Raw genomic sequence first — 13,542 nt, forward strand, 5'->3', positions numbered from 1 at the left:
TGGAAATTAGTATGGAAAATCGGTTAAAATTGAAAAAAAAAATTATTAAAAAATCACCTCATCAATCAATTCATGAGAACACTATGTATTTATAAAGGTATTCTTCTACGGAACACATTCGTGGAATATTGTTTTTTTTTTGTTCAGGTATTCCAATTTCCATCTTTTCCAGAACAACTGCACATTTTTTTGAATTTCCCCGAACCGAGTAAGTCTGTTGCTCGCAATTAGAGCTACATTTTCATCCGGGAGTGCTGTTATAGGTCCTCCAATCAAAAAATGTACAGGAGTTAATGGTTCCAGGTCTCCGGGGTCATTTGACATAGGTGAGATTGGCCTTGAATTTAATATTCCTTCAATTTGTTTCAGAAGAGTAAGCATCTCTTCGTAAGTGGGTATAGATGATCCTAACACTCTTTTCATATGATGCTTAATGCTTTTTATACCCGCTTCCCATATCCCAACGAAGTTAGGGGAACGGGGAGGAATAAACTGCCAATCAATTCTTTCGGCTGTACTAAATTGTTTGATTTCTGGTTCCACTTGTGAATTAAATTTCTCTGCTATCACCTTCAATTCGTTTTTGGAACCAACAAATTATCACAAAATATGGTGCTGCTAATTCCACGTTGGTTACAAAACCTCCGAAGGGCTGCGATGAAGGATGCGCTAGACAGCCCGCTAACCAGTTCAATATGAACTGCTCTAGTTCCCAGACAAATAAACAATGCCACGTATACCTTTAAGCATTTGTTGGTACGTACTAGGTTCTCTTTGATAGTGAAGGGTCCTCCGAAATCAACTCCACTGAACTGGAAAGGTCGTGAAGGCTTTGTCCGTTCATTTGGTAGTTGCCCCATTATTTGCTGCATTGTTTTCGTATTATTGCTGTAGCATGTGATACATTGGTGTACCACTTTCCGTACAAGGCTTTTACCATGAAGTGGCCAGAATCGCATTCTTATCAAGTACAGTAAATTCTGGAACCCGACGTGTAGAAATTTGTGATGATAGTCTTTTCCTATCAGAACAGTAAGGTTACGTTTATGAGGAAGTACGATTGGGTGTTGATGATCATAGTTTAATCCAGCCGCCTGAAGCCTCCCTCCTACTCGAATAATCCCATTTTTGTCCAAGAAAGGATTGAGGGTAAGCAGTGAGTTTTGCTTTGCAACGGATTTGTCAGCTTTTAAACTTTTTAATTCTTGGGCAAATTGCTTTCTTTGTGTCGTTTGGATTATTCGAATCTCCGCTATTTTTATTTCCGATAGAGTTAGTTGTTTGATCGACCTTTCTTCAAATCGCAAACAATACGCTGTAACACGCAGAAGTTTACCATAACTCGAGAATCGATTTATCAACGAATCATCATTGTCCTCCTCCGACGTTGGCTGGGGTTGGTCAGTTCTGCTAACGAGTATGGCCCTCTGAGGCTCTTTATTCCAGGAGTGATTATTTTCCGAGAAGAACTTTGGCCCAGTCCACCAAAGTGAACTCTGGATGAGTTTTTGGGTGGATGTGCCCCTCAAGATTAGATCCGCTGGGTTATTTTTAGAGCTTACATAATGCCAGTCGATTGTTGAAGATTTCCGTTGAATGGTTTCAACCCTGTTGGCAATAAATTTCGGCCATCGATGCGTTGGTGTGGGTATTAATAGCTCCTTTCACCTTTTCCATTAGTTCCACTAACAACGCAGCTACTCTTAACTCTAGCTTAGGTGCTGTATTGTACTTTGTTTGAAGGCGCGACCCTAGACTTCGAGCACAATAAGTCGGTTTGCACTTCCTTTTCATTGGTAGTCCTCACGTATACAACCGCTCCATAAGCTCGTTCTGCAGCATCGGCGAAGCCATGGAGCTCTACACAATGATTTCCAGCAGTTACTCGACGCGGTAACGTAATATCTCCTATTTCTGACAGCTGTTTATAGAACCAACGCCATTGTTTCATAATTACGTCTGGTAATCTTTCATCCCAGCTAACATTTCGAGCCATATATCCTGCATTAATAATTTGCCGTTTATAATGATCGGCGATAAAACACCCAATGGATCTAAAATTCGTTGTACGTCGGCCAAAATATTTCTTTTTGTTATTTCTGTGTGATCACATACATCGTTTGAAAAACCGATTAAATTCTACTGAGTTCCATCGAAGTCCCAAAATTTTGACAAATCTGTGTTCTGAACCACAGGTTCTTTCTCTAGCAAAGTTTGACTCCCACTTATGTAATTCAAACCCTGCACTGTTCAAAACGATATCCAGTTCTTCTTTAATCTGAAAGAGCTTAGCAACATCGTAATGGCCTGTGAGAACATCATCCATATAAAAATCGTTTTCAAGAACTTCACAGGCCTCAGGATACTGATCTTTAAACAACTTTGCTAATTCTTTTAAACACCGTGCCGCAATGAATGGAGCTAAGCAGGTTCCGTAAGATACTGTATTCAAACGAAATTTACGAACAGCTTCGTTGACTGCGAATCGCCATAGTATCAATTGCAGCAAACGATCATTTTTGTTGACGATGATTTGTCTGAACATTTGTTTTATGTCAGCTGTGAATACATACCTGGGCCAACGGAATCTTATAAGAATATCAAAAATATCCTGTTAAATCGATGGACCAGTCATTAATACGTCATTCGATGAAATCCCACTTGACGTTTCCGCTGAGCCGTTGAATACGGTTCTCAGTTTTGTTGTGCTACTTTCGGGTCTTATAACTAGATGGTGCGGGAAATAATACGATACTGTGTTAGATATTAGCTCGTCATCGCTGATCAACTCCATGTGGCCTAAATCTAGGTAGTTTTTCATAAATGATACGTATTCTTTTTGGAGTATAGGATCTCGTTGGAATCTTTTTTCTAATTGGAAAAGTCCTTTCATCGCCGTGTGGATTCGCCGAGCTCATGAATGTTTTGCTTCAATGGTAATCTTACAACAAAACGTCCGTTTGCATCACGTTTAGTGGATTCGACAAAAAACTGTTCACAAATTGTTTTCTCTTCTGTCCATCTTTGCACGTGTAGATTAGTGTGGCTTCCATTCATAAATTGAGCCACCTGATGATTAAAATAGATAGTTGGTAAAATAAACAAAACATACAATATAAAGAACCTATTACTTCTCAATTAACTCTCATTAGTGCTACATTTCCTCCAACAAGCCACCCTAATGTACTGTTTTGAATAAACGGCAAATGATGTGCTAGTTTTTTGTTTCCGTCGCGTATGATCTCAAACATCACATCTGCCCCCAACAACAAGTCCACAGATCGGCTTAAATGAAATTCTGGATCAGCTAAATTGTTTTCAGAGAGATCCCATTCACTGATATCCACATCCTCTTGGGGTAATGGACACGGGATACCAACACCGGAATATTCTTCTCATATTTTGAGACCCTTGCTTTTATAGTTATATATGCCTGTTTTTCCACTCGGATTGCGCGATTCCCGAGTCCTACTATCTTTACTGTAGCATTAGTTGTTTGAGTACCACTCTGCTCAATCAACCCTGAACATGCGATGTTGGATTGCGAACCTGAATCTAGTAGTGCTCGACATAGGACCGGATGTTTTCCTTCAGATGTAACAATCACTGAAGCTGTTGGAAGTAGTGATTTGCAATGATCAGACACTATGATGTTCTGTGAAAATTTATTAATGGTTCAAAATGAAATTTCTCATATTCTTACATAGGATTGCGTTTTACTCACGACTTTCGTGACAACGGGTATCATGATCATATGGTCGATACGGTTTTTCCCGGTGGATAGATGTGTGATGTTTGCCTTAATTGAACGACCCTCGTGTCGTTCCAATATGAATCTTGAAAATTTTCACAAGCGCCATTTTGGGTTTGAGCCAAATATATCATTTATTTTATTCAATTCTCTTGATGAGATTTCCAAGCATCTTACCATTATAACCTAACGCTAAAGACTCAATTTTATTTTCGATATTTCCATCTCACTTCTCGATCGGGGTCGAAGGACCATTTTATGTATAGGTATTTAAACTCACCTTCCACGATGTGAATCGGCTGACGGTATAATAGAGAAGGAGAGCGATGCAGGGTCGCATCTCAGTTTTGTTAACACGATGTCACAACTACATACAAACAACTATGTTTAGTGAACCGAAGCTAGCACAGGGTGTTTCAGCATTATTTATTAGATCACATCTTACAGGAGTCCAAGCACCCCTATGTCCAAGCCATAGAACAATCCTGTGACCCATTAACTACCATATGCTGGGAATCCGGACACAGCGGAATCCGCGGTAACGAAGATGCTGACCACTTGGCCGCGCTCGGTCGACGCTCTCGCGCCCTATTCACTAATGATGTACCGTTATCCGACATCATCAGGAAATTCAAGGCGAAGACCTCTGAGCACTTCATCACTCATTGGAGGACTCGCCGAGGCTACCCTCAGAAGGTAAAGGGAGACCTCGAAAAGTGGACAGACCGCGAAAATCGAGTTGAACAAAGAGCGCTATCCCGCCTCCGCGTGGGACATACGCGGGTCTCCCATGCCCACACCATTACCCGCGTCGACCCTCCAATATGTACATCTTGCAGCACTAGACTCACGGTGAAGTGAAGCACCTACTAATAAACTGCAGGGAGTTCGACAACCTACGGCGACATCACAACTTGCCCTCCTCGATTCGTGAAACACTGGCAAACGACCCAGTGCACGAAGAGGCACTACTTGCCTTCCTGAAAGATGCCAACCTTCTAGAATCTATCTAAGACAGTCCGCGAACCGGCTAACTTCACACCATCCTCTACTGCACCCACTACCACTACTGCTCAGCGGGGCCTCCGCCACACCCGGACCGGGTGCTGGGGAGGTTCTCCTGCGGCCCTTTTACAACCGCAATCCGTCAGCCCAACTACTACCACCGCCCAGCGGGCCCTCCGCCACACCCAGACCGGGTGCTGGGGAGGTTCTCCCGCGGCCCTTCTACAACCACAATCCGTCAGCCCAACTACTACCACCGCCCAGCGGGCCCTCCGCCACACCCGGACCAGGTGCTGGGAAGGTTCTCCCGCGGCCCTTCTCCAACCGCAATCCGTCAGCCCATCTACTACCACCGCCCAGCGGGCCCTCCGCCACACTCGGACTGGGGGCTGGGGAGGTTCTCCTGCGGCCCTTCTACAACCGCAATCCGTCAGCCCATCTACTACCACCGCCCAGCGGGCCCTCCGCCACACCGGACCGGGTGCTGGGGAGGCTCTCCCGCGGCCCTTCTACAACCGCAATTCGTCAGTCCAATTACTACCACCGCCCAGCGGGCCCTCCGCCACACTCGGACTGGGGGCTGGGGAGGTTCTCCTGCGGCCCTTCTACAACCGCAATCCGTCAGCCCATCTACTACCACCGCCCAGCGGGCCCTCCGCCACACCCGGACCGGGTGCTGGGGAGGTTCTCCCGCGGCCCTTCTACAACCGCAATTCGTCAGCCCAATTACTACCACCGCCCAGCGGGCCCTCCGCCACACTCGGACCGGGTGCTGGGGAGGTTCTCCTGCGGCCCTTCTACAACCGCAATCCGTCAGCCCATCTACTACCACTGCCCAGCGGGCCCTCCGCCACACCCAGACCGGGTGCTGGGGAGATTCTCCCGCGGCCCTTCTACAATCGCAATCCGTGAGCCCAACAACCCTCAACTAACCGCAAATAAACAAGTCACCCACCACCATCGTTCAGCGAGTTCACCGACATACCAAAACCGGGCGCTGGGGAGGCTCTCCCGCGGCCCTGGCAAGCTGCCTTCATTTCGAAGCTTAACACCTTATCGACCCAATAGCCAATTGAACTCAAAAAAGATCAACTTAATTCTGTGAAATGTATTGCAACTATCTCCCTTGTTATAGCGAATGACTCTGTGCGATTAAAGCCCAATAAATAAATAAATAAATTATTTTCTATATGCCAAATGTTGTAGAAATTTATGAAATGTCGAAATCTTGTGTCGAGTCAAAAATAAAACAGTTTTCTTGATTTTTATTAGAAAATTTCGGTTTAAAAAGTAAAAGTACCAGAGAGGCAACTTTTGTCAAAGCAATTTTTTTATGCGAAGATACAAGATTCGCTGTTTCATGCATTTCTAAGGCATTTGTCATACAGCTAAAATTGTGTAAATAGACTTTTTTGATGTGCTAATTCTGTTGAGATGCGTCCAGTTATTGAATTCGATGGTCACCTGTTTCCCATATATGCCTTTGGCACCCTAATATAGTCTTCTGAACAGATGCTCCCTCCTGTCACTTTGAAACACCAGTCAGTTGACGATTTTATAAATATTCAGTAAAAGCACTGAGAACTGACATACAAGTAATGTTTTCAACTTGTGTAAGAAATAAAACTGTTGCTTTGAAATGACAAGAGCAAGTAGCAACTTGCCTCTGGTCGGCGCTTCGATCGGCCAGCAATCGCTATACGGGACTTGTATGCAATGGTAACTCATGCATACGAACATGTATGCGATGGTGATTATAGTGACTGTGTATGTATCAGTCAAAGATCGATAGACCAGGAAATCTTAAATAGATGATGGTGACCTCGAGGTTAAAATTTGGATGAAATATCTACGGCAAATAAGTAGGTAGTTGTAAGCAATTTAGTCCTAGTACCTGTTCCGTGCGTTCCGAAATCGATTCGAACAAAGGTCGGAATTTCAACTGAATTATTCGGTCATAATTATTAGTAATTAAAAGGACAATTTTTGTTGGTGACCTCAATGAAATGTTAGAGACGAACATTTCCGTAAGGTGATTGCACAATTAGAAATTTAGAGATTTATGCTTACCTGTTAACATGGACATTAAATTTTCTAATATTTTTTGCGATTTGACGATGTCCTCAGGGTTCTTCAGCGTATCAACTGGACATCGCGAATAACACAAATAGTTGGATGCGACATATAAATTTTTGAACGAGTATGTACTTCATTGGAAGCTTTCGCTAATGAGTTGTGTTGGCGCTACCTTGAATTCTTTTACACAACTAGTTCTGATTCTGGCTTGAAAAACCATGTCTTCGAGTAGGTACGGTAGCAATTAAAGAAATAACTGGACATTTTGTGACTTTTGCCTTTTGGGATATTTCTTTTTCACCCGTAACAACTATTCGTTGGGAACACATAGCATGTACATGACAATATAATTTAGTTCATCGATAACGTAAAATAGATACTACAAAGAAATTTTAATAAATACAGATAATCTACAGGAAGAATATTTTTTTCTTTGGTCTATGGTACAAAATTTGGGGTTTCTGCTTTTCATTCTAGTACGATTTTGGTAGTGTTGTGGTTTTTCTACATGTGCGTTCCTTTCCCCATAATATGTTCTAGCTTACTATGGCCGCCCGTGGGTAGCATCCATTGTCAGGCATAAGATTTCCACAACAGTTCACCATGGCCGGTTCACAAGACTGACAACACGGACCGGTAGCGGATCCGCAAGATTCTTCGATAAACTGTCCCGGCGGAGGATAGCTCAGCTTGGCGGTTGTATTTGTTTCCATTGGCAGTGGAGGTGGTTGGTATCTGGCCCGTACAGCCCATGGGTAGTGCTCTTTTGGTGGTGGACAGACCGGCATATAGCTCTGTTTCTGGGTAGTTTCGCTTTCCATAGGTTCTACCAATGCAAAAGATAAATGTTATTAAAATTTGTAGACATTCACTACGAAAACAAATTTACCTTCAGGTCGTTTGTACACGTTGATCGGCTTGCAGGACACTGTTGGGACAATGTTCTCCTTGTTGGCTGGATAGGATAACCGGTTCACGGTTTCACTTTCCAATTTGCCAGGCGCTAAGTGTAGCAAATTATTTGGCATGATGAGCTCACGTTTCATTCCACTTTTACAGACAAAGTCATGTCTGGTGGTGGTTATTTCCTGAATCGGTCCGTCGCCTATCAGAGGTGCAGGCCTAGGAAGGATCGCTGCCGGACGTACCGCGTTGCAGTACACGGGGAAGGAAAGCTAGAAGAATAAATTGATTTAATTGGAAGTGCGATTACATTCAAAGTACATATGTATACTACTACGTTAGTATAAAGGGACAAACAGAATGCTCCGGCACTGACGCAGCGACAGGCCCAATTTGAAAAGCTTCAAAGTTTTTGTTAAGAAATTGCCTGGCTTGCTACAGATCAAAAGTCTACCAAAACCATGAATTGCTACAGTAATTCATGGTTTTGGTAAACTTTTTAAGCCGGGGTTTGATGCTCCTTCAGTGTCGGAGCATTTTATTCGATCATTAACCCTCCAGCAGTCATTATCTACATTTAAGAAACCACCTGAAGCTCAAAGACGATATCGCCTAAATTTCAGATCCTGGTGCCCTCAGTGCACTACGCGACTTTCGGAGGGTTAACATTGACAGAATGATATATTGATCATATGCACATTAAAGGGTCATTGATGCTAGCTATAGATAGGTTATACGGTGATGAAGTACCTACTATTAAGATTTTCTGTGTGCCACAATGGCAGCATGCTAATATTTGTATGTACAAATAACTCATAACTCGTGCAGCGTGGTTAGGTCAAATAGAGCATGCTAACAAAACCCGAATTACCTTAGCATGAATGAGTGTATTTTAGTGTGCACTTAGTGTAGAAGTAGCTTTGATCAGCAGTTTTTGATGTTTTGATCAAAAGAAATTAGAATGATCCACCACATAGCTAGGGTATACCTTGTAAACGGTGTCATCTTGCAACTTTTGGTTCGGAATTCGCAACTGTTCAACAGGACGAATTGCCGGGGGACGTTCTCCACAACCATTGTGATAACTTTCTTTGTAGACTGTCTTTGATTCAAACCCGGAATCAGCAGGTACATATAAGTTATTGAATGGGGGAACCATCTTCGCTCGTTCGTTGTTACAGTTGGGTATAAAGCTTTTCTTGTAGGTTGTGTCGTGCTCCATCGCTATAGCCGGAGGTTGATATACTTCTCGGCGCGCCCAGGGAACTTCTTCTTTAGGGCCTAGACACACTGGTGGATAGCTTAGTTTGGATGTAGTATCGCTTTCCATTGGAACTATAAAACAATTCAAAAGAAATTAGTGGTCTTTATTTGTTTTAATTCTCAGTAGCTTACTTTCAGATCTTGTATACTCCCGAATCGGCTTGCACGACCGAGCTGGTGTGAAATGCGCCATATTTGGGCTGCCAAATGAGAGCTTGTTAACGGTTTGTTTTTCGAACGGAGCGCTCACGCTGCGAATGTGACCTTCGGGTATAATTTTGTATCGCTTCGGTGTTGTTTTCGCAACAAAATCGTGGCGTGTTGTGGTGATCTCTTGAATCGGGCCCGCTCCTGTTAATTGATTACCGGTGGGTATGATAGGTTTCTGGCGCTCTACGTTATTGTAACAGGGAAAAGACAACTGCAACAAGATAAAAAAAATTAACTAAACCATGTTAACATATCCGTTCCCGATCAGAATGAAATAGGGGAGACCGGGGCTAGTTGGCGGTGTTTTCGGTTTTAATTTTTTACCGCTTCGGTTTTGCTAGATCTTGCAAAATAGAACACGTTGCATGAAAGGGTAGACTGTTGGCAACATCTTTGAATTGTATTAAAATGTTTGATACGTTGTCTTCATTTCTAGAGACAAGAATATGTGACGCGGTATGTATGGGGTAAGTTGGCGGACTGCCAGAAAATAAGCAATCTAATGGAAATACAATTACATAAGTGGTCCATATGAAATGTGCCGATTGTCTTTTCAATAAAACTGTATAGAATTCGACACTTTGCAGTATATTTCAGTCTCAATACCCCGTCATTTTGACTTCGACGCGTACTCCCTATTCAAAAGCAAATTTTCGAAATTCTTCAGGTAATTGGATGAAATAATTGTCCCCTGCATTGACGCAAGAAAAAGTTTCTCTTACTTTGGAAGGAATTCCAGAAATAAAAATATGATGATCATTTTTGCACTATAAATAGTACCGCCAACTTGCCCCGTGTGCGTTACCGCCAACTTACCCCAACCGCATATTTTATAAAAAAGGATTTAAAAAATTACTTTTGGGTATGAATAGGTATAATATCTATACGGATGCTAAAAGCTCTTTTCACGCACTATCGAAAAATATAATCATTCGGGGAATAGATTAAAAACCACCTTAAACTACGTTCACACTACGAGTTAAAACGTGTTTTAACGCTATCTTGATGACATTTTTCTTGTTGCTAATTATTATAACATGTTTTAACTCGTTAGTGTGTATAGTATAGTATAAATGACACAAAATGTTTAAAATAAAAACCTGTTTTAATCCACCTAGAGGTGCAATTGTGCCTTTCTCATTTCTCCAAACTATGATTTAATAGCTGGTTCGTACAATATAACATTACGGAAATATCTTTCATTCTTATTACACTTGGTAAGTATATATAAGAGCACCTTTTTGCATTCTTCGCGGTATCGGTTTGAATCGGAGTTTTCTATGTGATCGCACTTCACAACCCGTAACTCCGGAGCCGGAAGTCGGATGGAGATGGAATTTAATATCAGTTTCCGGGGACGCAACACCTTTAATTTGAGACTAAGTTGATCAAATCGGTCTAGCTATTTTCGAGAAACCAATATAACCGTTATTCTGAATTTGGATGCTTCCGGATCCGTCGATGGTGGACAGGGTGGCCAAAGAGACTTTGAATGACTGTTGGTGACCTAGATCTACAAATTCAACAGTTCTGTTTACATTTTGGAAAAAACTTCTCCTTTTTACATTCATCGCAGAATTCGTTAGAATCGGGATTTGCTGCGTGATCGTACGTATCACCCTGTAATTCAGGAACCAGAACTCCAGCAGCAGCTGATCGACCTTTCATTTAAAATCAAGTTTGTCAAAATCGGTTCAGAAAATTCCGTGAAACCGATGTGGACAAATCAACAAATTTTGTTTTGTAACCATACTCTTCAACTCGTAATCCGGAACAAGATGTCGGTTGAAAATGAAATTCAATAGCATCCTATGAGAATAGTATACCTTTCATTTGAATCTTAGTTTCTAAAAATCGGTTCAGCCATCTCCGAGAAACCGATGTGGACATTTTGTTAACAAATCCGCACATACACACACATACATACATACATACATACATACATACACAAAGATATTTTGCGATCTCGGCAAACTCGACTAATGTTATATGAGACTCGGCCCTCCGGGCCTCGGTTAGAAAATCGGTTTTTGAAGCAATTGCATAACCTTTCTATATGAGAAAGGCAAAAGAATAATATTTAATTAGCTTAATAAGCATGAGTTCAATGTTATCTTCATGTGATTATAATTTGGAAAGGTTGGTGGAATGGGTTTGAACGTGTAGGGAATGGGGGGTTAGTAGAGTGGGAGTGGAGGATGCGTCAGAAATCCTTCATCTTATTTCGGTATAGAGATGGATGAAGGAAATGCGGGCGTGAGGGTGGTCAAAGAGGAGGGGAGTGATGAAGGAGGGAGGTGTAAGGGCAAGACGGGGGGGGGGGGGGGGGGCAGCGACGCAATACTCAACTGCATATTTTGCCTTCCATTTGAGACTTGGTTTGAGAAAATCGGTTCAGTCATCACCGAAGAACCGATTTGACTTTAATTGTGGAATATGCCCGGAATTCCGGACTTCCGGAATCGTCGATAGTGGACAATATATTCAAAGAATGTTTGATTGGCAATCAGTGATCTAGATCTGCGATTAGAAGTTATTTGGTGACCATTTCAATAGTTTTTAGCCTCTGAGGTATTACGATTGTACCGATTTATATGGGAAATTCCAGTGTATCCTTACTAACACCCCTGTAACTCCGGAAGCAAGAGTCAGAACCGAATGAAATTCAGCAGCAGTCAATGGCATTACTGTATCTTTCATTTGAAATCAAGTTTGTAAAAATCGGTAGAGAATTCGTTGGGGAATGGGTGTGATATTAGCTTAGGAACTTGGCGGGTTCCCCGGGGGCGTCATGAACCGTCATAGGTGGCCAATGTGGTCAAAGCTACTTTGATTGATCATTAGTGATCCAGACCCGCAAACTAGAGTAATGTTACATCAATTTTAATATGTTTTACATCATTTGAACATCATGGTGGTACCAGTTTATATGGGAATTTGCTGTGTGACCGCACTCTTCAACCCGTAACTCCGGAACCAGAAGTCGGATCAACTAAAAATTCAATAGCAGCTTATGGGAGCGTTATACCTTTCAGATGAAACTAAGTTTGCGAAAATCGGTTCAGCCATCTCTGAGAAAATTGTGTGAGTTTAAATGACACACACACATACACACACATACATACACACACAGACATTTGTCGATCTCGACGAACTGAATCGAATGGTGTATGACACTCGGCCCTCCGGGCCTCGGTTAAAAAGTCGATTTTTACAGTGATTGCATAGCCTTTCTTTATATGAGAAAGGCAAAAAAGTTTACAAAGTATGCTCAAAAACACAATATTGCCCACAGCTTCTATAAAACACAATGTTTCGCAACAAAAAAACATTGGATAATGCGTTTCACATTACTTGAGGTACACAACGAGAGACAGCGCTGTATGTCTAATAGAAACGGAGAAAAGGAGGTTCCGCCAACTTACCCCAACCGCCAACTAGCCCCGGGCTCCCCTAACAAAATTATAACAGAACATAATTTTTGTAACATATTGTGGTATAAACTAGGTCTCGTTAGTAGTTACAACAGAAATTTATAACAAGTAACAATGCGAGGTATAGTTTTGGAGTATTCCTTTTATGTGTTTCTGATCGGGAATTACCACGCGTCACCACGCTTTTACTAGTAAAGGACCGATGTTCTCTAGATATTGGACTCACGACAGATTACTCAAACACACAAAAATCAATTAATCAACATTACGAAAGATTAAATTTAGATGAATTTTACTATTAAAGTTACCTGTGCATTTTTTCAGATAAGCATAGGTAGAGGTCTATTACCAGGGATTTTGTTGAATTTTCGCAATACACATGTTTGCACTACATTCACATAAACCCCCGAAATATTTTATGCATTGAAAATTTATTACGTTCGTCAAATCTAGAGCGTTTTTTTCGTTAGATCATATCTAACAGGAACGTGAAACGGAGAAAATCGCGTGCAAAAATTTCTTTGCGACTTTTAAATTTATTTAACAATTAAAGCACACAGAAGGATATTAATTGTACTATCACCTCTGCATTTACTCATTGCAGGATCGTATAAGTATATTACATGTTTTTCGCGAAGATAATAGGGAGATAATTGATAACTATTATTTTATTACATTTTGCCGATCACTTTTGCTATTATGCTCTTTTACATATGTGGTCTTGGCAACACCGTTTGCAGATGGCACATTTTACTGTGACGCTTTGAGAGACGGGCTTGTAGTTGTGATATATTTCATGTGCTGCATTGCAACTAAGAGTGTAGATATGAGGTTTGGCATTGGAAAAAGATGCTAACTACAGTCGACTTGGAAAAACATCACAACGCAAAACATCACATC

At 41.7% G+C, this 13,542-nt stretch overlaps 1 protein-coding gene across 8 annotated transcripts in view; it reads right to left on the reverse strand.

The window, feature by feature from the left end:
- Positions 1-7,149: 7,149 nt before the first annotated feature.
- LOC131684870 (stabilizer of axonemal microtubules 1) overlaps positions 7,150-13,542 on the reverse strand; it is a 34,928-nt gene continuing 28,535 nt past the window's right edge. For all 8 annotated transcript variants that reach the window (XM_058968101.1, XM_058968099.1, XM_058968100.1 and 5 more), the window contains 4 exons: positions 9,131-9,419; positions 8,724-9,070; positions 7,722-8,007; positions 7,150-7,658 (listed from right to left, as the gene is read on the reverse strand). In XM_058968101.1, coding sequence (XP_058824084.1) covers positions 7,369-7,658; positions 7,722-8,007; positions 8,724-9,070; positions 9,131-9,419 — 1,212 coding nt within the window. In that variant the 3' untranslated portion in view covers positions 7,150-7,368. The remainder of the gene's footprint in view (positions 7,659-7,721; positions 8,008-8,723; positions 9,071-9,130; positions 9,420-13,542) is intronic.

Source organism: Topomyia yanbarensis, chromosome 2, assembly GCF_030247195.1.
Source record: "Topomyia yanbarensis strain Yona2022 chromosome 2, ASM3024719v1, whole genome shotgun sequence".
Lineage (NCBI taxonomy): Eukaryota > Metazoa > Arthropoda > Insecta > Diptera > Culicidae > Topomyia > Topomyia yanbarensis.